Source organism: Heterocephalus glaber, unplaced genomic scaffold, assembly GCF_053883595.1.
Source record: "Heterocephalus glaber isolate CG9 unplaced genomic scaffold, H.glaber_assembly_v1.0 deba00000594, whole genome shotgun sequence".
NCBI lineage: Eukaryota > Metazoa > Chordata > Mammalia > Rodentia > Bathyergidae > Heterocephalus > Heterocephalus glaber.
In genome coordinates, this window is record NW_028258151.1 from 21,933,195 (window position 1) to 21,957,672 (window position 24,478).

Here is a 24,478-nt window from a genome sequence, read left to right on the forward strand (position 1 = left end):
ACCAGAGATCTTTTTTAATCACTAAAAATAACATTTTATAGAAAGGGAACCATAACATAAACAAAGTATAGCTATAAAATCATAAAAAAAGACAGGCAATACTTTAAGTTCCCAAAATAATGTTTCAGAGGGAACTCTAATGTGTAAGCTGCAAATTTTCTTTTGCCATCAACATCAATTCCTTCTGAGACTTTGGGATTTCTTTGTGGTTTCCATGTACAAACTAAAATTGACTGCTCAGAGTCATTCAGCCTCACAAGAATGAAAACAGTCTGCAAAAATATTTTGTTTAGCCAGGTGTAATGGTGCATATGTGTAATCAAAAGAGGCATCATTTTAAAGAGCAATGCTCATTATTCAACCCATAATAAAGATTAAATGATGTCATTCCCTCTGATCAGTATTTATGGCTCAAGATCCAAATTGTATACTAATCACTGAAATAATGATGCTTTAAAGATTTCCTCATCTGTTATACCCCAACTGCAAGAACCACAAAACCTTCAGAATTTTTTTTCCAGTACTAGGGATTGAACTCAGGACCTTATGCTTGCCAGGCAGGTGCAGTGCCACTGAGCTACATCCTCAGCCCTAGAATTTTAATTGCTATACAACAGCCAAAAGCCGTGGTCGAAGGAAATGGCAGATGAGGGAATTAAAAAGAAATGTACAAATATCATAAAGGTACTGTTGACATCTACCCAATGTATCTTAAATTCCCTCAGGTGGCACTTCACTTTTATCAGAGTATGTTGTATAGCACAGTACTGGTTTTTTGGAGGTGGCAGTGCTGGGAATCAAACCAGGTCCTTGAAACATGCTAGGCAAGCACTCTACCACTGAGCCACATCCCTAGCCTGTTTTGTCATTTTCCATATTCAAATTTTTACTCGTGATTCTTAATTATACCTGGAAAAACCATGTTAAAATTACCACTGGTTTGCTTTCAGTCATATTTGATTTCAAAATTGTCAAGTCAATAAATATCCCAGCCCTTGGGAAGCTGAGCCAGGAGGATCAATTACTAGGAGTCTGAGACCAGCCTGGGCTACATAGTTCAAGGTCAACCTGAGATCCTGGGTAGGGTTGGGTGGAGGGGATGACAACAAAAAACCCCTCCAAAATACAAGCAGAAAAAGCCAATAAATATTTTAATACTTTTAAATAATACCACATTCATTAAAAATGGTTGAGTCTTTAAGGACACTCCAGTAAGTATGGACATATTTGTAAAACCTAATTACCAGTGAATGGATGTTAGCTAACTGAAAATATCAGTATGTGGTATTCTTTCAACTGTACAAAGGGTACAGGTACTATATAAAAAACAAAATTGCAGGTAATTCTTTTAAGCCACATTCTGCAGCTTAAGTGACTTCTAGTTACAGTTGAACTTCCTTAGATGTTATGATTCTTTAAAAGGTCAAAGCTAAAAATGACACAATCCTATCCCTGACTGTACATCTTTAAAAGTCACAATATTCCCAAGCAGGTTAGATGCCTAAGACTTCTAGTTAACTAGTGTTCTGCCAAGCACAGTGAATGTTTTGCCAGACATGATACACTGACAGTAAGACTCAATTTCTGTCCTCATCTAAAGCCTCAATTTCCCAAACTGGCTGCCAGAAACACCCACCAAAACAGACACCATACATTCATCCTTTGGAAATTGAACCAGCAATACCAGTCTGCTAATTTAAAGGCCAATATACGTTAAAGCCTTTGGAGTGGTCCTAAAGCAGTGAAGTGTGTAAGCTTTAGCTCCAAAACATAGTTTCTTCTTCATGTACAGTGAAGAGGCTAGTTGGGCATAGTGCCACACATCTGTAATCCCAGCACTGAGGATGCTGTGGCAGGAAGATGACCGAGAGTTTGAGGCCAGCCTGAACTACATAGCAAGACTCCGTCTTGAAAAGGACAGTGGGGGAGGGGAGAATGATGATTAACCTTTGAAACAATATACATCTTGACTTTATATACAGAATACTTGTATTCAGTTTGGGGAGTGAAGATTTTTCAAGGAAATCATCATTAGATACCCTTCAAATACATTATGAAAAGGTGCTGAAATTTCATTACCATAAAAAAGGCCATATATAAATTTTTGGGTAAAGGAAGATTATGTCAACTGCATTTGAGAGCACTAAAATTTTGTACTCCAATTAAACATGTCTTATCACATAAATGGAATTGCTTTTAGAAATATCAAAACAAGCTCTGGAACCCTATTATATTTGAACCTTATTATACTTCTGTGTGTTAGTTCAAGACTTTTAATCCTGCCTTTGATGTGGATTTCTTTAGAAGTATTAGTTATCATCTCCAAATAGAAAATTGTTTGAAGGACTCATAACTTACCCATATTATGCTTCCCTGAGCCTTAGAAAAGGAGAGGAGTTTCTCAACAAGTTGTATCCAAGCAAATACGCACCATTTTTGTTCAAACTGCTGTGGATTCCATGAGGGGAGGAAAAAAAAAACTATACATTTCAAACTATTACATCATTATATTAACCAACTATTTGTTTTCTGTTAGGAATTCACTAACAGCAAAAGATTAGTAATTTAAAAATTTTTTAAGTTTATAAGCTAACAAAGGCATTCTTGTCCACATTTATAATAGTGCACCTTTAGTAGGTATCACAGGCAAGATTTCAGACATTTCCTGACAATGCCTTAAACAAATTCATTCAAAAAGCTGTTTCAGAGTTGAACCATTAAACAAAATAAAAATAAGCTTCCTAGAAAATATGAGCCTCTGACTTTGAGTGGTCTGTGTTTTGTCTGTTGCTACGTTTGGTTCTAGGCGCAAATGGTGAGCTCCCTTAGAAAGGCTTTTGTGGGATGAAACTAGTTCTATTTCCAAATACAGTTCTAGTTCTGCAATATAGGATTGGCCTAAGTGTGCTTATGTTTATTCATGGATGCCATGTTAGAGCTTTTTCCCTTTTGTTTTTGGTTTTTTGAGACCGGGTCTCATGTAGTTCAGGTTGGCCTTGAACTCACCATGTAGCTTAGGCTGGCCTCAAACTCATGGCAGGCAATCTTCCTGCCTCAGCCTCCCAAGTGCTGGGATTACAGGCATCTGCCACCATGCCCAGCTTGAGTGGATTGTCATACATCTTGGGACAGGGATGGGTTGGGGTGTCACACATCAAAATAATCCACTATGATCTTCATGATTGTATTTTTTAAAAAGTATTAGGTGTTGGGCCGGGGATTTAGCTCAGTGGTTCCGCCACCTGCCTCGCAAGCGGAAGGACCCAAGTTCAATCCCCAGTACCAAAAATAATTAAAAAAAAAAGTATTAGGTGTTACATGTTAAGTATTAGGTTATTCTGCAAATGATTGAGCAACTTAGGCTCAGATATTCCTACTGTTAGGAAAATATCAGAGATTGGGCACGTTCAGGGTGGTATGGCCAGAGACAGTTAAGAAAATATCAAACTGCAGGACCCAATACTTTGTTTCACAACTAATTTTAAAATGTACATTCATTTTATATGTCCTTTCCCACACTTTCAGATATATAACTCATTAAATAAAAGACAATAGGTTACAACTTAGGAGTCTTTACAGAAGAAAATGAACACTCCCCCCCAATGTTTATCAAGGACTATAGATTATAATTTTGCTTGAGAAAGTTGAGTGATATAAAGACAAATTAAGTTGACTGGCACAGTATTTTATGTGAAAATAAATGGATACATTTTAAATAAAAGAAAAAAATCATAAGGTAAAAAGAGAAAAAAAGGTTTTGTTTAAGGAAATGTTAACTGAAGTGGGCTATGTTCTTTTGCAAACAGTTTTTAGTACAAAATGCCTTGGATGGAAAGGCCCAAAGGGGGTAAAATGTAGACTGTGTTAACAGAAGTGACAACATCTAAACACTATTGCTACAGTCATGGATAGGGTAGGATGAAATAAAACATTTCAATGAAACCTAAAATAATTTTTTATAATAGTGAACATGCAAATACTTTTTTGGCCTATCAAATAGTATAATTATTCAAAGCACATTCAGATGTTTGATCACTCCGTTGTGTTTACAAGTACTTCCTGTTTTTTTATATCTATTCTACCTTTATATACACATTTAAGAAATCATAGGTTAAAAAAACCGTATTATTCTAGAGTGAAATCTGAATAACCACACAGACATGGACCAACATTTATTACAAACAGGAAGCATATAGATCTATAAGAGTACAGATTTTTTAAAAGGCTACAAGCCGAAGTATAGGAATTGTCATAACCTATGATAATTTTATCTTCATTTTAAATTACATTGCTCAATATATACAAAACATTTTAATACAGTAATTTAAATTGCTATGTAAAGGCATTAAAACAGAATCAACAGTAGAGAAATTTATTTCAATTTAAGCACTCATGTTCCATCCTGAATTCACTTCCATTTTCCAAGGTAACTTTTAAGTCTTTTCCAGGAAGAAAGGTTATTTTGAAAAAAAATGGTATTTATAGTTCACGACCTACTAATTATAAAGAAAAGCCAGGTATAGAGAAAAGAATTTATAGTTTTAAATTTTAAATAAAAAGCAATCAATTCTCTATATAGTTTTATTAAAGAATTACAGCTTTCACAGACAGTAAGATACATTGTTGCTATTAATCAGCAGTGTTACCTTCTTCATTTCTCCTTCAGCTACCAATAAAAAACATCCTTCAGATGGAAAATTTCTTACACATGTGACTCCAAGAAAAACCAATTACTTCTAACCATAGAAATACTGTAGCTTACACGTTGTCGTATTGATTACCTAATTATGAGAAAAGCTACAGAAGCCTAATATGGGGGGAGTATGGCAAAACTGGATAGCTCTTCTCAAATGACATTTTGCTCACTGTAAACAGTGTTCTGTAAAGAGTACTAAGGTTGACTTGGAACACCCCAAGTGTTAAAAAACTTGCATTTCTAAACTCAAGAATATAAAGTGCATTTAAGAATTTAAACACAATTAAGTAGAGCTGGAGATATAGAAAAATGCTTCCTTTATGAAAAACATCAAAGCAATAACAAACAGTAGTGGTTCATATCATGGAGGTCATATTTTGACAGTATATATACTTCATGAGTGTTAGTGCTAAAGAAAAATACAATAGCTTGTTCTCTTATTAAATCATATGAAATAGTTCTGGAATGCAAAAATAAAGCAATGTTTTAAGGATTTGTAATTAGATCTAAATATTATACACAACACTAAAGTAACTAGGCCTAATTTTTAAAATTATATTATAAATAAATAGTTTGATACTAAATGGCCACTCACTAGGACAAGGATTTTACCTTCAACAATTTCAATACTGTAGACAGAAAATCTAAGTGGAGAAGGAATTAGATCTAACATTTTTAAATCCAAATTTTACACAAGTAGTTAGGTACTGCTAAATTCTTACTGATAAGAGAAATGCTGATATTCAAGTATCATTCCCTTCTTTTCTAAATACTTAGGATATGCTCGCATTTTCAACTGATGCCTCAAATTTTAAAAAAAAGATTTTAAAAAATGACCTTTTTCCTTTGCTTCTTTGTACTTAAGTAGGATGTGCAAATTTCCCTGGGGAAGCAAATTATGTTTTCTTATTTAAGATGTTATGTATTTTCTATAGGGAAAAACAAACTAACATACAACCAGACATATTAATTTAGCTAATATAAACATCCAATTTTCCCACCATGAAGTACTTACTGAGTTACAACAATGTATTAGCAAACTTTATTTTCTTGAGAATGTATACAAGATGTTATATAAACAGTATTATTTTGAATGTAAAGACATTATCAGTCCAGATGCCTTAAAAGTCTTAAAAATAGGTTAAGTGTTTTCTCCAAAAATAAAAGCCACACTGAGTGACATGACCAAAGAAAATTTTAGCCTTTCACAGGCCAAACAAAAAGGTAAAACATGAAGATTAAAAAAGAAAAAGAGCAAATCAGAAGAGAGAAAAATACAGCTCAGGTATGTACTCCTGAAAATCAGCAATTTAACATCTTAACTCCTAAACCAGAAATATGAAATTTTAAATGTATACATACATATATACTTGTTATCATTTTTCAAGAGGTAATTTATACATATATTTTGTATGTTTTATACATACATATTTGTGTATGTGTGATGTGTAAAATAACTGCATATAATACCAACTAAATAAATTAGGCAACTGCTAGCAGGTCTGAGATATTCTATTAAACAAGCTTGTTATGGACAATTTTAAGCCACTTGGAGTAAGATCTGCTTTTTCTTGGAATTCTTTTACAGAAGGCAGTTTGTATGTTGTATTTAGGAAATGGAAGAAGCAAGTTCATTGTGTTCATAATCACAGAATGTAACTGCCAGTTTCAGTTTCCCTTATGCTATAATAAAATGCATTCTTAATAATGTCTATACATTGTTAAGAAAAAATTTCAAATACTCAAAGTTATGACTTCATTATACAAAAACAATTGTGCATCAATTGTTTGTTTCTGATGAATTTATATATAAGCTAGTACAGTACTGTATGTTTGCAATGTCAGACTAGGACATAGACCAGGTGCAGGTGATCCAGGTTCCTTGCTTTAATGAATTACTGTTCATTAGAAACAGCACTGGCTTCAGCATACTTCACACAGGACTCACCTGTTCAGTTTCATGCCTGTCTACTTTGGTGATTTAAATATATGAAGGAAAGAAATGGTTCCAGAGAGTAGGTGGTGAAACCTTAAGGATACGGTCATGGGCCAAAACTACCAGACTCCACATAAGGTACAATCGCACTCACACATACAAATGCACATACAGATCACATACACAACCACACACACAAAAACATACACAATGTTCCTGCTGTTGTCCAGTAATTTTCCTCCCCAGAAAGTAATACAATCTAAACTTTAACGCAAATTCAATGAGTACACTGTAGCCTCTATTTAAATCTGCTGTTGTTGGGTCCATTCTGAGGACAAGTCACAGGTAACACTGTGTTGTGGGGAAGTCTATTCCATACTCTGATACCTAAAGTCCTTTGAAAGGGTCTAAAACAGACCCACATATTATCAAATTTCAGTTATAGTGAAAAACATTTTGTTGAGGCTGCAATGTACTAATTATGTTTATTTATATTACAAAGTTACTATTAAAAATAAAAATGCTGCTTAAGTTTTTAAAGTTATAAAAATAAATGGTTATCATTTTCACCTTAATGTAGATATCAGTTATTTCTATTTCACCCCTTTCTTCCCATTAATTTATAACCTGAAAATGATTACTTGGTGTCAATTGTTATTCTTTTGACTGCTAATTTCAGTCTTTAAAATTAACATTTTCCTTCTAATCAAAATCAAGAATGGGGTCTTTACTCTTTAAAATAAATGACTGATTTCAAATTTCTAGATAGATAAAAGAAAAAAAGAAATGAAAGTATCTCATCGGGTAAATTATGACTGAAAGTTTGAGTCACGTCAACTTATTCTTAAATAATGTAAACTTTATCTTACGGGGGGGGGGGACTTCTTTAAATTATTGAAGTGCTTAAACTGACAAACCATGCATTTTACAAAATAACTCTTCTCTTAAATGTTTCATTTCACCGGACACTCAAAATACTTTATGAAACTAAGTTAACATTTCTGTATTTTCATATAATCCCATTCATATTAGTTTGCAAGTAGGAAAAAGAAAAATGAGTTCTAAATAAATGACACAGGAGGCAATAAATTGACACATGACAAGTAAATAAAAGGCTAAAGCACTCCAATACCATTGAAACTGTTTTAATGTTGTTGCAACTCCAAAATGCAACAATCATCAACTTGTCAAAGACCCAAATTTCAAAAATTCATTTTAATTACTCCTTCATACCTATTTTACAAAATAAGGGCAAGAGACATTTTAAATCCTCCTTGTCCTAGTTGTGCTATGCTCCTAATTTGTTTTCTATCACTATAATGTGTATGCTTCAATTCCCATCAGATGCTATATAAGAAAAAGTAAAATAAAATATTAACCTCTGCTTCAATGTACAGTTTCCAGAATCTGCCAGAACTGGGGAACTGGGCAACAAGGCGCTCATAAGTCTTCCGTGCTTTGTCTATAGGTTGATTCTAAAATTGAAAACCAATAAACAGCATTTACAATGTTAGGATTATGAAAATATCATTTACTGCAGAACCAAGTAGTGTGATTGGACCCATAGAGAAGGAAATGTAATCCTATTATCACTAAACCTGTGCCTCTCGAATGAGAATGCTCCAAGCATCAAGGTCATATGGATTCTCTTCTAATTTCTTTTCGGCTTTCTTCACCTTCTCTGGGACATACTCAGCTGCCTGAAGGAAAAAAAAAAAAAATAACAAACTGAAATTACTGCTTAAAAAATATCATGCCTAATTTAATTCAAGAATATGTAAGTTCTTACATGCAATCAGAATATAAAACATTAAATTATCCTCTTAGAAAACTATTTTCTAGAATCTATGCACTGAATACTTTATCAGAAGCTACATGAATAAGAATGAAATCAAGTGATTATTTTATTCAATTAGAAGCTTTTATATTGAGTACCAATTTAATATTAAATATATAGCTGCAGTTCTCACAGGACCCCTCTCAAAAAATTCAGTGAGAGCTGGACATGGTAGTACACGCCTGTAGCCCCAGCACTTTGAAGGCTGGGGCAGGAGGATTGCCTTTGAGTTCGATGTCAGCCTGAACTATATATATATATATAGTGAGACCCTGTTTCAAAAAACAAAACAAAACAAAAAAACCCTGAAAAATTCCACCACACACTTTTTACAGATTAAGAGAGAAAACAAAAAAATCTCAGATTTCCTTTTTGAGTCAGGGTCTCTCTACCTTGACCAGGCTGGGCTTGAACACCAAGGCTCAAGCAATCCGGCAGAGACTACAAGAGTTTGCCTTGGATTTTTTAGGAACAGTGTGAACTCATGAATTCTTTGAAGAAAAACAAAAATCTAGACCATGTTTGAGGAACACTGCTGTTAAAGATATTCACTGTGAGCCACAGAAAAGAAAAAGCATGAAATGATACAGAAATTTTATCTTGATGTAAAAAATTTTAAGACAAGATTTGTAAACTATATAAAGCACAATAAAAATTATAAATAAAAAAGAAACATTTAAAATGCTTATATCATGTTCAGGCAATGGAAGTACAGGTGACCCCCTCCCCCTCAATTCTCCAACCTCTTTATTAAGACAGTTTTATTTTTATTACAGAAATTTAATCTTGGGGTTTTGGGGATTGCGCAGGGGTTAGTGCCTGCAGCCTCCTGGATTCAATTCCCAGCATCGTGTAAAAACCAACCCACCCACCAACCAACCCCTTAAAACACAACAAAACCAAATCCCAAAACCTAAAAAGGTAGTTAGCACCAAAACATAACTTCTCAAATTATTGTTCAGAAATCTTTATGTACTACAGAAATTGACTCTCAAATCAGGTAAGTCAATAAACTTTACTCTTAAGTTTTGTTTTGCCTTTTCCTCAGGACATCGTGAAATCTATAGCACGGCAATAAACACTGACAATATTCATGGATAAGGAAGAAAGCACTGCCCCTACCATCTTCCCTTTTTTTTCTTCTTTTAAGTGGAATTATCAGTTTAGAAAAGTTTCAAAACTCAGGGCTGGAGATTTAGCTCAGGGGCACTGTGCCTACCTTGAAATCACAAGGTCTTGAGTTCAATCCTCAGTACCAAAAAAAACAAAAACAAAAACAAAAAGTTTCAAAACTTATCGTTCTAGAGAAAAATTACCTGGGAGATACTCTTTGGAATAAAGTAGCTTGTATCCCTAAAAACTACAAATTCATTTAAAAAGAAAAATGTCCTAAAATTCTATTGTAATGTGAATGACAATTATGTTGTTTTACTAATATATGAGCTTTTGTAAGTGAAATAATAAATAACAACTAGAAATAATTTATAAAGGAGGACTACTGGCTCCACCCACATTATATCATATATATATATTTCTTTATAATTGGGATTTTTTTCTTTTGTTTGAGACAGAGTAGCACAGTGTAGTCCAAGGCAGACTTGGACTACACAGTATGTAGTATACTAGCCAAGGCTGGCCTCAAACTCACAGTGATCCTCCTGTCTCAGCCTCTCAAATGCTGAGATTACAAGTGTATGCCACTAGGCCTGGCAAATTTCTTTATATAGTAAAGCATATAAAACTACAATTTGGTAAAAGTAACAAACTAACCACTGGACCAAGATGGTTCAGAAAGAAAAATACACAGGAAATCAGCAAATAATGAAAATCACACGTTGTGTGACAACAGTGGATTAAATACTATAATCATCTGTTAGAATAGGTGTAAGTCAAACTTTTATCAAAATAAAGTCAAATTTCTATTTTACCCATTCTACAAAAATAAATTCAAGATAAATCAAATATTTAAGCATAAACAAAATGAGCCAGGGATGTAGCTCAGTGTCGCCACACCTGCCTGGCAAGGTCCTGAGTTTGATACCCAGTTCCAAAATAAACAAACAAACAATGGGTTGGAGATATTGCTCAATGTTAAGAGTGAGTGCTGAGCATGCATAAGGCTCTCAGTTCTAACACCCACACAAAAAATAAAAAACACATTCACATAAGAAAGAACTAGAGGAAAACATTAAAATGTATCTTTGCATAGGAAAGACTTTTTATAAACCTTTTCGGAGAAAAGTTACTGGCTGGGCACAGTGGAACAACCCTGTAATCCCACCACTCTGGGGTGCTGAGGTGAGGGATCCCATGTTTGAGCCTAGCCTGAGTAACTCAGTGAGACCCTGTCTCAAAAAAACAGAGCAAATTATTTAAAGGTTTAAATTCCTCCATGAGAAAAGTATCAAAATGAAAGCCAAAGGACAAACTTAAAAAAAGTCTAACACATACAACAAAGTATTAAATTTATTAGTATAAATCCAGCCAGTAATGTAAAAAAGACCAGTGATTCAAGAATAAAATGGACAAAGGGGGCTGAAGGTAGAACTTGAAGGTAGAGCATTTGCATAACAGGCACAAAGTCCTGGGTTCAACCCCCAATACTGCAAAGGAAAGAAAGGATGAAAATGAACAAAGTATAAAAACAGTTCACAGAAAAAGAAGAGTTAATTTTTCACTCAAAAGAAATGCTAATATAACCCCTAAGATACAGATCATGCAGAAACACACATTAATGGGGAGGGGCAGCACTAATATTGATCAAAATTTGATATGTTTGACAGTGAATTCTACTTGTAACATCTTTACTGCACATGTGCACAAAGATGTATATGCTAAGAGAATCAGCTAGCAGACTGTAACTGCATGGGAATAGAAATAATTTAAATCTGGGCCCGGGGATTTAGCTCAGTGGCACCTTGCCTGCCTTGCAAGCACAAGGTCCTGAGTTCGATCTCCGGTACCAGAAAAAAGAAAAATAAAAACTTTAAATCCCCATGTAGAAAAGGACCTGTGTTAAATCAATTATGGGATTTGTAGTCACTAAAAATAACAAGGCAGGGCAGCTAGTAATATGCTACAATTCTGTGGTATTAGGCTTAAAGTATGGGCAATCAGAACACACACACACACACACACACACACACACACACACTTCTTCATACTGTACAGCCCTCTGCTCTGATTTTAACTAATCACCTGAGAAGTATCTGCTCACTATCTACTATGTGCCAGACATGTTCCCAAGGGTTCTTGGGATACAACAAAATAAGACTATTTTCAAAGGGTTTATATCTTGGACATACAAAAAACATTTTAAAAAAGTAAACTAGAATTTGTGAGATACCAACTATAAAATGATATTAGTAAATTAAGAAGTAAAACTGATACAGGAACTAAAACATAATACGACTGCTTGAGTTAATTGGTGCTAATAATTTTTAAAATTATGAAATCAGAGACAGGCGTGGTGGCAGAAGCCTGTAAATCCCAGCTATTCAGGAACCTGTGGGCAAAAGAATCACAAATTCAAGGTCAGCTTCACAACTTAGTGGGATGTCTCAAAATAAAAAGTGTTAGTTAAAATAAACCTCTCTGGGCCGGGCATGGTGGCACAGGAGTGTAATCCCAGCACTCAGGAGGCTGATGCAGGAGGATTGCTGCGAGTTCAAGGTGAGCCTAGGCTACATAAAGTTCAAGACCAGTCTGAGACACTGTCTGAAAAAAACAAAACAAAACCTCTCCTCAGAAATAAAACAGGCTACAGGTAAGCTGGGCATAGTAGTGCAAACCTACCAGCACTCTGGGAGGCTGAGGCCAAGAGGATTCAAATTGGAATCTAGTCCAGGCAACTGTGGGAGCCCTTGTCTTGAAATAAAAAATTTAAAAAGAGGTAGCAGTGGGGGTGGGAGCCTTGCCCAGTGCAAAAGCCCTTGTGGTTCAATTCCCCGTACTGTAAATCAAAAACGGGGGTGGAAGGCATGGGGACCCTGGGAGTGTAGTTCAGTGGCAGGGCAAGTGCTTAGTAGTGGAGATGTGGGTTCAATTCTCAGTACCAAAAAAGGGGAGAGACAATAATGGTATCTTGTTAATCAGGGAAAATTTGGAGGAAAAGAGTACTTAAAATGACCTGAAACCATAGACAAAGAGACTAAACAAAGTGCAGAAAACAAGTACGGACAAAACCAAAATCACTGTGAAACACGACAACAGATGGACAAAGGGGCAAAGTGTAGACAAAGAATCCTACCAGATATAGCTCTGGATTTCTTTTAGCAGCACGGAAGTTCAAGTTTCTAGAATAAACCTGATAATATCTTACACAGATTACTAAATTATAAGGATGGTCATTTTTCTCTTGGTTCTAAGATTTATCACTTGTTCTCTCTGAAGGAAGTGGAGATCGATGAAAAAAAATCACTGCCGAGGTTTACCGTTGTATTCCCTCACCCACACATACTCTTACAAGGATGTTTGGGGCCGGGGATTTAGCTCAGTGGTGCTGCCACCTGCCTCACAAGCTAAAGGTCCTGAGTTCGATCCCTGGTACCAAAAACAAACAAAACAAGGATGTTCAATTTTGCATTTAGAGATTCAGAGGCAGGAGATATAGTGTAATGGTAGTGTGCTTGCCTAGCACAACCAAGACCCTGAGTTCAGTGACAACCACTACAGGACAAAACCAAGAAACTTAAGACAACTGAAGTAACTATCTTCCAGTGTTCATGGGTATTCTTCTGGAGCATAAAACTTCCCTGGCCAAAAATCAGCCTACCAAATAAATAATGTATTACTGCACAATCTACCAAAGAGAGAAATTCAAAAGAAAAGACTCTAATATTTGACTAAGTACAGACACAGCAAAAACATGTAAATCTCATTAAATAAACTAATCCCTTTAAAATTCTTAGCCCTGGCAATACATTAGAATGACCTGAGGAGGCTTTAAAATGATATTCAGGGTCCCCCTAGAACAATTAAGCCAGCCACTGTAGGAATGTATATACCATCAGTCTCCAGATGGTTCTAGTTAAGCCCTGGTTGAAAACCATAACTCTATAGGTATTTATAATCCTTTTCGGTGTCATAGAACCTTTCTGCAATCTAGTGAAGTTTATGGGCTCTTTATCAGAATAATCTTACACAAAATTCTAAGAGTATCAAATAAATCAGCTTTACTGAAATTATATTTTGTAGAAAAGTTTTACATATAGTAATATATACTTACCACATTAAGCAATAAGCGCTAGTGGCCAGATCAGTGATGAGTGGAAGCATTATTTTGTTTATTTATTGTCAAAGCCACAGCTGCTCCTAACATTACTACCAGTTTCTGGGCTACATTAATAAAATTTTTGATTTTGACCATAGATTGGTAAAAAGTTTTCCAATTTCATGGAGTCCCTAAAATTCTACCACGGACACCTGGAAGACCATTAGGACCAACAGTTATTTGTATATTTATATATAATATATAATAATTTCCTCTGACCAAGGATATATTAAATGTTCTTTAAAAAAATCTATATAAATAGTTCTCCATCAACTGCATTAAGAATGGAAGCTAACTAAAACAGCCAAGAGTACAACCTGCAAGGTATGGCCACATTTAATTCCCACAATAAAAAGCCTTTCATCAGTTATGAAACAGTGACCAAGGTTGAGAGTATAGCATGTTTGTCTCCTAGACTGTTTACCTTATTGCTGCTATAGGACAAAAGAAAAATCAGTTTCCCTGTATCTATTTAAGAACAAAGACTCAATCTCCCCAAGGAATGAATTTTATTACTATTTCCTGACCCTCTGCTAAAGCAGAGGAACAGAGCACTGTAACAAAACTCAGGGCAAGTGTCCAGGGCTCAGCTGTTAAACATTAGGTGTCCCATGCTTCCACGCCAACAACTTATTACCATAAGAAACTTATCAAGCCAGGGGTGAGGTGGTACAGACCTGCAATTTCAGCTTCTGAGAAGGCTAAAGCTGGAGAATCTCAACTTTGATGCCAGGATGGGCAACTTAGAGAGACTCTATCTCAAAATGAAAAGATTGTGGATATAGTTCAATGGTAGACTGTGCTCACCCAGCATACACAAGGTCCTGGCTTCAAACTCTACTCCAAAAAAAAAAGAAAAGAAAAGGAAAAGGAGGAAGCAACTATTAAAATCCAGTTTTACCTTTGCTTAACCTCCAAGACTTCAAGATTCCAATATAACTTCAGGAGGTGTTAATGAGGAGCAGGATGGAGTAGAACAATAGCTAAACTAGTTCTCAGGCAGGCACATTACCAATTATTTTATTTTCTCTGTGAATAATACATATACAACTGGCTACATGTTTGCAGGAAGTGTATTATGTGTGAGCCCTTTAAAGTTCTTTTTCTGTAAGAAAAAGAACCCATTTAAAATATACAATTCAATGCTGTCTACGAGATTGTTTGCTTCTGGCTTTCAATTAGCACAATGTCTTAAAAATTCATGTTGTAGTATCAATCAAGTACTTTTATTTTTACCCTTTGTATTTGTTTTTAGGTTTTGTTTTTTTCTGAGACAGGGGTCTTGTTATGTAGTCCAGGCTGGCCTTGAACTTGCAGCAATCTTCCTGCCTTAGCCTCCGGAGTGCTGGATTAAAGGCATACACCACTATGTCTTTTTAAAAAAAATGGTACTGGGGATAGAACCCAGGACATTTGGACTAGCTACAACCTGAGCTCTTTTTACTTATTTTGAGATGGGCTCGCCAAGTTGCCAAACTGCCCAAACTGGGTTTAAATCTGCAATCCTCCTGCCTTGGCCTCCCAGAGTGCTGGATCACAGGATGCGCCACCACACCTGGCTGATATTCTACCTTTTGTGTATTTATCAGCAGATGGATGTGGAATTGTTTCATGGTTTTCATTATTAATGAATAATACTACTTTAACATAGTATAAAGTTTTTTAGGAGTTCATTTGTATATTCTTTTTTACTATATATTTACGTAGAAACATAACTGCTAAATCATGTGGTAACTGTTTAATGTCAAAGAACTGTTTTCCCAAAGTGACTGGACTAGTTTATGTTTCCACTAGCAGTGAAGAGGATTCCAATTTCTCCACACCCTCACCAACACTGGACATTATCCACTCTGATTACAGCCATCCTCGTGGGTGTAAAACAGTAGCTATCTCATTGTAGTTTGGGTTTACATTTACATTCAATATCTCTTTCATGGTCTTAATGGCCATTTCTACATTTTGGGGCAAGTTTCTATTCAGGCCCATTGGTCATTTTTAAATTGGGCTCTTTTTATTACTGAATTCCATGGATCCTTTATACACACACACACACACACATATACATATATATATATATATATCTATATCTATCTTAGAAATACAAGTCTCTAACAGACATATTTGCAAAATTTTTTCCCAACCTGTGGGCTTACCTGTCACTTTCCATTTTTAAGCTATTATTTGTTATATGAAGCTAGCTAACTTCACAAGACAAATAGAACAAATGACCTTGGATTCACAGACCCTAGGCATCATTCCAACAATTCCTAAACTTCTTGGTTTTCTGTTTTGATTTTATTGAGACAAGGTCACGCTATGTAGCTGTCCTTGAACTCTGTATGTAGCCCAGGCAGGGTTTTAACCAAGGATCCTCCTGACTACCTCTTGAATGCTGGTATTAACAGGCATGCACCACCATGCTGGCTTCAAATTTTTTTCTAAGAAAAAATTTATACTCTCAAAAATTGCAAAATACAAAGGATTTTTTTGTATGTGGATTTTATGTATCAATATTTAGACTAGGAGTTAAAACAAAAAAAAGAAGCACTTATTAAAAAATAATAAACACCTTAAATGTTGATATATTTTATGAAAATATACCTTCCAATGCAATAGCATTTAGTGAAAGAATGGCATTCTTTTACTCCCCACCCGCCCCGGCCCAGAGCTATGGATCGAACCCTAGGCAAGTGTTCTATCACTGTGCAACAGGCTAGCCCACTGCTTTACACTTCTGTGATCTTGGTATGTCTAGCAGAACAGTCTGGGCAACTTAGTGAAAACTTTATTTTCAACATACAATTAAATAAATACATTTTTAAAAAGAGGGTTAGGATCAGTGTGAAGGATTTGGGTTCAATCTCCAGATCCAAAAGAAAAAAGAGAAAGAGAAAGAAAAGTTAAATAGTGGGAGAATTAACATGAAAACTTTGCCTCTAATTTCCATTTGGGTGTACTTCTTCTACCTTATTCTATTTCTCATTTGAAAACTATATCATTATATCTGATACAAAATAATTGACAATAGTCTTAACCCAATTAACAGTTGTAATAGTTATAAAATGCATCTGTATGTGTACACGTGCACACACACACATACACATTGCTGGGGAAAGAGGATAATCAGTAAAGTACTCTCCTCAAATAATGTGTAATTTTTCCCATTTATTTTATCAAGGATGTGTTTAAAAACAACTTTTGGGAAGTCCAGTTCTCCTCCCCAACTTGGTTTACAAGCTTTCATTTACATAAAAATCAACTATGGTACCTGTTTCAAATAAAGATTCTCAATCTTACTTAGAGTCTAATCACAATAGTTTGGTAACTGGACATCCATACTTTTAGTCTTTACCCACTTTTATAGTACTGAGGATTGAGCCTAGAGCCTTTGCACTAAGCTACACCCCCTACCCTTTTAAATTTTTAAAAATTTTTGAGACGGGGTCTCCCTAAATTGCCCAGGCTGGATTCCAACTTGGAATTCTCCTGCCTTAGCCTCCCAGAGTGCTGGGTTTACAAGCCACCTCACTCAGCTCCATCTATACTTTTATGAAACAACTGATTATGATGCAATGAGCCATAGACTTCATTTTGAGACACAGTCACGCACTGTGTAAGGACAATTCAGTCAACATCTTACACTACGATGATTCCAATTTAATACTGTATCAGAACTGAAAAATTCCATTCACTATAGCTTAGTGACATCTTGGCTATGGTAATAAACATATTACTCACGTGTTTGAGGTGATACCAGTATAAACAAACTCAAGTGGTTGCCAGTCATATAAAAGTATAGCTGGAGCACATACAATTACCTACTATGTATAATACTTGATAAACAACCATGTTACCAGTTTTATGTATTTTACTACATGTACTGTAACAAATGTAACAATACTATCATTTTAGAGGACACTACTTATTTTTAAAAAGTTTACAGTTCACCAGGAGTGGTGACATGCCTATACTCCCAACATTTGGGAGGCTGAGGCAGAAGGACTGCCCTGAGCTCGAGGTCAGCCTGAATTGCATAGTGAGACTGTCTCAAAAAAAAAAAAAGTTCACTGTAATACAGTACGCGGTTAGACCACTAGCAGCCTCATACATCATCACCTCTCCACACACTAGGCACTCTAGCACTAAGCTACCCCTTACAACTCCTCCCAAGTCTCTTCATTACATCATTCTCTTGTACTTCATTTATTCTTGCACTGCTTTGCTCATCATGGTCCTAGGCTAAAAGGCTATAGGTTTGTGTATGTACACTCTATAATGTTCACACATCAAAATCACCTAACAACCATCATTAACCAACATTCCCAAAGTCATAAACTGTCAAAGGTGGCATCAGACCCAAATCATTCTGAGTTTCTGCTAAAAATATTAAGACAACTGTAATTACTATATATTTGCAGTTTTAAGTCTCTCTCTGAAATTAGCTTTTCCCCCTAAATTCCTAAAAGTAGATCAGAATAGTACTCTGTAAAACTTTGTTACTGTGACTTAACAGAGCCAATTTATATATCCAAAGAATATTTTACATGACATGTGTCACACTGGGACTGATGCCAAGTTACGGTTTTGTGCTCCTTTACTAAAGGAACTATATGGTTGTTTTGTTTTGTTTTTTTTAACAAAACTGAACATGTACTCTGGATTATAAAGCAACAATCACTTTTTGACCTTTACAAAGACTGAAATTCTAAGCAATGAAATGATTAAAAAACTAAAAATCTAAGTGTAAGGTGTTAATTCAAATAAATTATACCTAACAAATTTGCTCATTTAATTTGCTCATTCATCCCCTAATAAACAAATGGCTACAAAATACAAAGGGGTAAGAACATAAGTAATTCTATGACAGAGCAGTGCTTAGCATACAGTAGTCATGATTCCCCAGCATGGTAAAAATAAAAATCTTAACTTTCTGAAATTTGAAGGATAAAGTTCTTCCAGCCAAAGGAGCAAAGATACTCATTCACTAAGTCAAACATTAGAAAATCAATTAAGGCACAGTTCTCCTGTTCCAATTTCATTCAATATTTACTGTATATCCTAAATCATCCACAAATCTAAAAAGTTTAAACAACTGTTGACTCAAATCCCTTTTGAGAACAATTCTTACACCATTATCAACTGTTCATACTAGGTCCTGTCAAAAGAGAAATAGATTGAGACACAGTAGAAAAGCTTAAACCTATGAACTGGTTCTGGCAATTGTCCAATTAATAGGTACAAACATCCGAATACTGAGTTTGCCCTTTCAAAGGTGTACCTGGGATATAAGTTCCCGTATCCCATGAAACAACCTAACAACTTAAAGAATGCAACCTTTCCTAACAGTTCCTTTCTGCTGTACCTCCAAGAAAACCAATTCTAAGCACAGATCAACTGCTCCTAGGAACAATTATTGCCACATCCTCTTCTCTAAAGTCCTGTTTTCCTAATTAATATTAACAATTAAGATCAATATGTCTGCTCAGGCCAGGTGTGTCAGCACACAGGAGGCTGAGGCAAGGGGATCATTGCTGAGTTCATGGCTAGCCTGAACTACACAGCCAGACCCTCATTAAAAAAAAAAAAACAAAGCCTGCTCAAAACCGTTAAAACTTTATCACTTAAAACAGGGGTGGGATAGCTCAGAACCAAGCAGTAAAATATATACATATATATATAAGTATAGCTGTAATTAAAACACAAAAACCAGATGGGCCTTGTGGGGGAGAGGGGTGGTACACACCTATATGGAGTTTTACTACCATTAAGCAGGCAAAAACCGTAACAAGGAGCTTCAGAAAGATTAATATAAAACTTGAACTTCCTTGCAAGAATAAAAGGCCTTAGTAATGATTTTGCTTGTCCACAATCATTTCTCTCTTTCAGAGGGCACAAATTTTAGTACTAAAAGTTAAACTATCTGTATTTTTACTAACAAATTTAAGATATTATCAGGTCGATTCTACAAAATTAGAAGTTGTATTCTAGTAAAAGACTAAAAGAATTCTACACCACAAATATCTGCAGGAGTCTCTGTTCACCTCATCCATCCTTTGTCAATTTCCTAAGAGAATCCATGATCCAGACTTTGATTTTTTTTCTTATTAGTTTTCTTTAGTCTCTCTCTGATCTATGATTTCAGGTTATTTTAGGCACCCTTTTCCTCCAGATTTTCACTGACACTCCAAGCAAAGTACAAGTGATTCATATTTTGAATTATATAAAAAAATTTTTTTTGAGAATAATGGCGATTGAACTCAGAAACACTTTACCAGTATATTCCTACCCTTTTTTAAAATTTCAAGACAGGGTCTCACTAAGTTTCCTACCAGGGACTGAACTTGGGATCCTCCTCCCTCAGACTCCTGAAATGGGGAATGACAGGCATCTGCCACTGTGCCCTGTTTAAATCATGTCACTCTTTGAGGTATTATTTAATCACTACTGAGGGGCGTGGTGGCAAGCCGGTCTAATCCCAGCACTTGGGAGGCTGAGGCAAGGGGATCACCACAAATTCGAGGCCAGCCTGGAATACATAAGTGAGTTCAAGGCCAGCGAGACCCTCTCTCAAAAAACTAAATCACTACTTCAGTTAAAGTCAAATAACACAACACCTGCGACTTATTTCAATGTACAGTAATGAGGATGGTGGAAATAAGTGAAGATATAGAGAAAAGATTAGTTATAAGTCGAACCTCTTATATAATACATTATACTACTCTTTTGCGTATTTTAAATGTATTGTTATAAAGTTAAAGTGAGCTAGGCATGACAGCACACAACTGTAATCCCGGCACTCTGGGAGGATAAGGCAGGAGGATCACAAGTTCAAGCCCAGCTCGGGCAACTTAGCAAGACATTATCTCAAAAGAAAAAATAATAAAATGTTGGGGATATGTTCATATATCCTGGGTTCAATCTCCAGAACCAGGAAAAAAAAAAAAAAAGTTGAGGTGAAACCAAGAATGGCAGAAGGATCCCAAGTTCAAGACTACAGTCAGACTGTCACAAAAAAGTACTGCTAACCAAGTGAACAAATTTAACCATCACTAAAGTGAAATAACCCAGCAAGAAATGCCTTTTGAAGCTATAAAATATTCTATCCAAAAATATTTAACCTGAATATTATCAAGGCTGAGGATAAATTTAACTACAGTCCTCAAGTAATACAAAAGATGAAGGCATAAATTAAATGATACCACCAAAAAACTCCCCCCAAACCAAAACAAACCCAGAGAAGTGATGTTCTATATAAGATCAGATCTTTCAAAGAGACAATATCATTGAAGGAAGGAAGCAACGGGGAGAGACTACTTAATAGACATAACCAAATAAATGATTCAATATGAGCCTAGATCATATTTAGGTTTAGTATATGTGCTGGCAAAGCGAGCACAATCATATTTAGGTTTTAAAAAATAACAAAACCATAAACCAGTCCTGGGACAACTGAGGAAATCTGAATATGGATTACGTTAAAAATGCACTTGTCTACCATGCTGGAGGTCCTGAGTTGGATCTCTGAGGGATTAGGGGAAGACTGGTGAAACCTTCAACAATTGTTGCCTCTGGGTGAAAAATTTCTCCAAGCTTCAGCAGCGTGCATACATGCACACAAATTATACACTAGGTTTTTACTACACTTTTCTTTCAACTTTTCTTCACACAATAAAATGTGAGAGGGGGGATTTTTTTTTCCTGTAAATTTTCATCACCATTTATCCCCCCCCATTTTTTGGAGACAGGGTTTCACTCTGTAATTCAGACTGGTCTTGAATTTGTGGCAACCCTCCTGCCTCAGCCTCCCAACTGCTAAGACTACAGGTATGCAACCACACCTGGCTGACCAGTTATCCCTTACATTATAACATCTTACACAATATTCAAAATCATGACATTTCTATGTCTTCTCAATTTTAGAATTAAAAATTAGCAACGAATTTTCAAAGTATTCAATGAAACCTCAATATACTACTCCATTTTCAAATGGCAAAGATCACCTAAAAAAGTGTGGGTAAAATAAAAGTTGTGACATAATGAACACTTTGCATTCCTGGGCATCCTAACATTACATAAAATTTAAACACTGCTTTAACCCAACTTTGCCGATATAATGAAATTTAGTTTCCCAGACTATCCAATAAGGAATAGTTCTATTTTACCTCATCTCTATCAGCTTCCAATCACAGCTTCCACAGTATAAACTGGGAACTTGAAAAATTAAAAGCTAAGTGTATTTCGTTGCTATGGCAATGGGAAATCCCAAGAAACTGAGACTTTGTAGGCTAGCCTGCCTCCATTTTAAAAATTGTATTCACCAAGGGGAAAGAAAAACCCAAACAAAAAAATGTATTCATTTAAACACACCAGGACTAAGCTCGAAAAACACATTTAATAAAATCAGTTCCCTCCTTCACAGTAAAAGACAAATATCACCCTACAAATTCCTGTATACGAAGAGCAAGACAAACCACGCGTATCTAAAAATCTGAATTTTAAAATACCTAAACGTCACTCATATCTACTACTCAAATGCTTCTGTTTAACCAAAACACACTTTTCCTTTTCGATTTATTAAATCGAATGTTTGTGTAGCCGCAGAAACGAAAATGAAGTGTGGCTAGAAAAGAAAAACGGAAGAAAGCTAAAGAAAGCCACAAAATCCCTCAAAACCTCAGGACCACCGCGCTCTACTTCTAGACTGCCTCTCTCTGCATTTGCTCTCTTAAGAGTCTGTCTCTCCAGATGAGTTTCATCTATTATTTCTCGAACTAGCAACCTCTCTATTTCCTTACTGTAAGGGGTCAGGAAGACAGGGAGGAAACATGGTCAAATTTTTAAAAACTGAAGATACACTGTACGTCAAAATAAGCCCTTCCTAATCATCTGAACACCAAAATGATATAAAAGACACCCCCAGCCCGAGTATTACCATGAATCTAAACAGCACGAAGCAATCTCCCGTCTATTGTCTAAATGAAAAATTTATTCGTATTAACACCTAAGAGGGAAGTCCTACACAGAATTATAAACCTCAGGCAGATTATGCCTCCCCCCCACCCCGTTCCCACCATTCTCCTGCACCTCGACCCTCGTGTTCACTGGAGTCCGACTCCTTCTTCCTGTGAACATGGCTGGAGAACTCGGACAAACACAGACCTGGAGAGAAGAGGTCGCCACGAGGCCCTACCGCTCTCCTTCCTCACCTGTTCCGTGGCTCCGTCGCCTGACATGGCCTCAGAGAATTACAACGTGCACACTAGCCGGCAATAGGAAGCTAGAAAAGAAAAATTAAACTAAAAACAACCCCTAAATCAGTCAAGCTATCCCTTGCCCAGCGGAGCCCGACTGCTAACACCAACCGCCACCGCCCACTCAGATATGAATTAAAATGGCTGCGCCCCTGTGGCCTGAAGAGAGGTGTGGCTTATGAATTAACTTCCGGGGCAGGGGGCGGGACTAAGAGCGCAACATGGCGTTCGTCCTGGTGCGCAGACTCAGAAATCCCGGGGGGGGGGGGGGTCCGATGCACGCGCTAATGTCACAGCCCTGGACTGGAGCGTCTGTGGCCCTGCTGGTCGCGACTGACTAGGAAGCGGGAAACTATTGGCTAGGAGGCTCCCGCGCTTTCTTGGAATTATTTCTTACGACGTTGTAGACCCGAGTTCTTTACCTTTGAAGCTGACTGCCGATCATTTTGGCTCAGGCAAACTGTCCATGCTGGGTACCAATGCTATATACTTCCCAAATTTGAGAGATAAAAGAGTCAAAGTTTTGTATGGCCTCAGCTGTCCCTTTTTACTTTACTTGGGGGTGGGAGGAGCAAATAAAGCCTGTAATAATCGGACGTGGTGGCACACACACTTGTAATCCCATCCCTCTGGGAGGCCAAATCAAGAGGATTGCAAATTCAGCCCATCCTGGGCATCTTAGCTACTTTGTGAACACCTGTCTAATAATAAAAATTTAAAATGAGTTAGGGGTGTAGCTCAGGGTGAAGGCCTTGGGTTCAATACCCAGTACCAACACCACTACCACCCAAAAAATCAAGCCCATATTAATTTTTACTGTCACCATATGTTCTGTTGTCTGTAGGATCCCAGTTACCAGCTCAGTCTCTTGCCCCCCAAAATAAAATACAATGCTAGAATTAAAACATTAATAACTACATTTACTGAGTAAGGTTAAGATTTATTTGAAGTTTGTTTTTTTCCCCCTTAGAATATGTCCAATTGACAGCCAGGCATGGTGGCACACGCTATAGTCATAGCAGTGCAGGGACCAAGGCAGGAGATCTAGAGTTCAGGCCAGCCAGCCCTGGCGACTTAGATTCTGTCTCAAAAACAAAATTATATTGTTCACGAATCATATCTATATTAATCCTTGAATAAGTCTCACTTCATCTCTATCCTCTCCACCCAACCTCAATCTCATTTAGAATGCTTTTTGGGGGTGTTTTTTTTTTTTTGGGTACTGGGGATTGAATCCAGGGCCTTCCCACTTAGTATGTCCTAAGCCTTTTTATTTTTTTTCTTCTGAGACATGGTCTCCCTAAGCGTCTAAATTGCCCAGGATGGGCTCCAACCTATAATCAATCCTCTTGCCTCAGCCTCTCAGAGTCCTGGGATTACAAGCATGTGCCACTATGTTTGGCTCAGACTTAATTAAAGGGCCCAGAAGCAATGCTACTCCATTTTGACTTTTTTCCTTGATTGCTATACAAATAATATGCATCAG

General features: G+C 36.3%; 1 protein-coding gene across 1 annotated transcript in view; it reads right to left on the reverse strand.

The window, feature by feature from the left end:
- The window catches only part of Cstf3 (cleavage stimulation factor subunit 3), a 73,576-nt gene extending 50,414 nt beyond the window's left edge, over positions 1–23,162 (reverse strand). Inside the window, exons 1-3 of the mRNA XM_004852073.3 lie at positions 22,948–23,162; positions 8,231–8,332; positions 8,012–8,107 (exon numbers count right to left, since the gene is read on the reverse strand). Coding sequence (XP_004852130.1) covers positions 8,012–8,107; positions 8,231–8,332; positions 22,948–22,974 — 225 coding nt within the window. The 5' untranslated portion in view covers positions 22,975–23,162. The remainder of the gene's footprint in view (positions 1–8,011; positions 8,108–8,230; positions 8,333–22,947) is intronic.
- Positions 23,163–24,478: the final 1,316 nt, after the last annotated feature.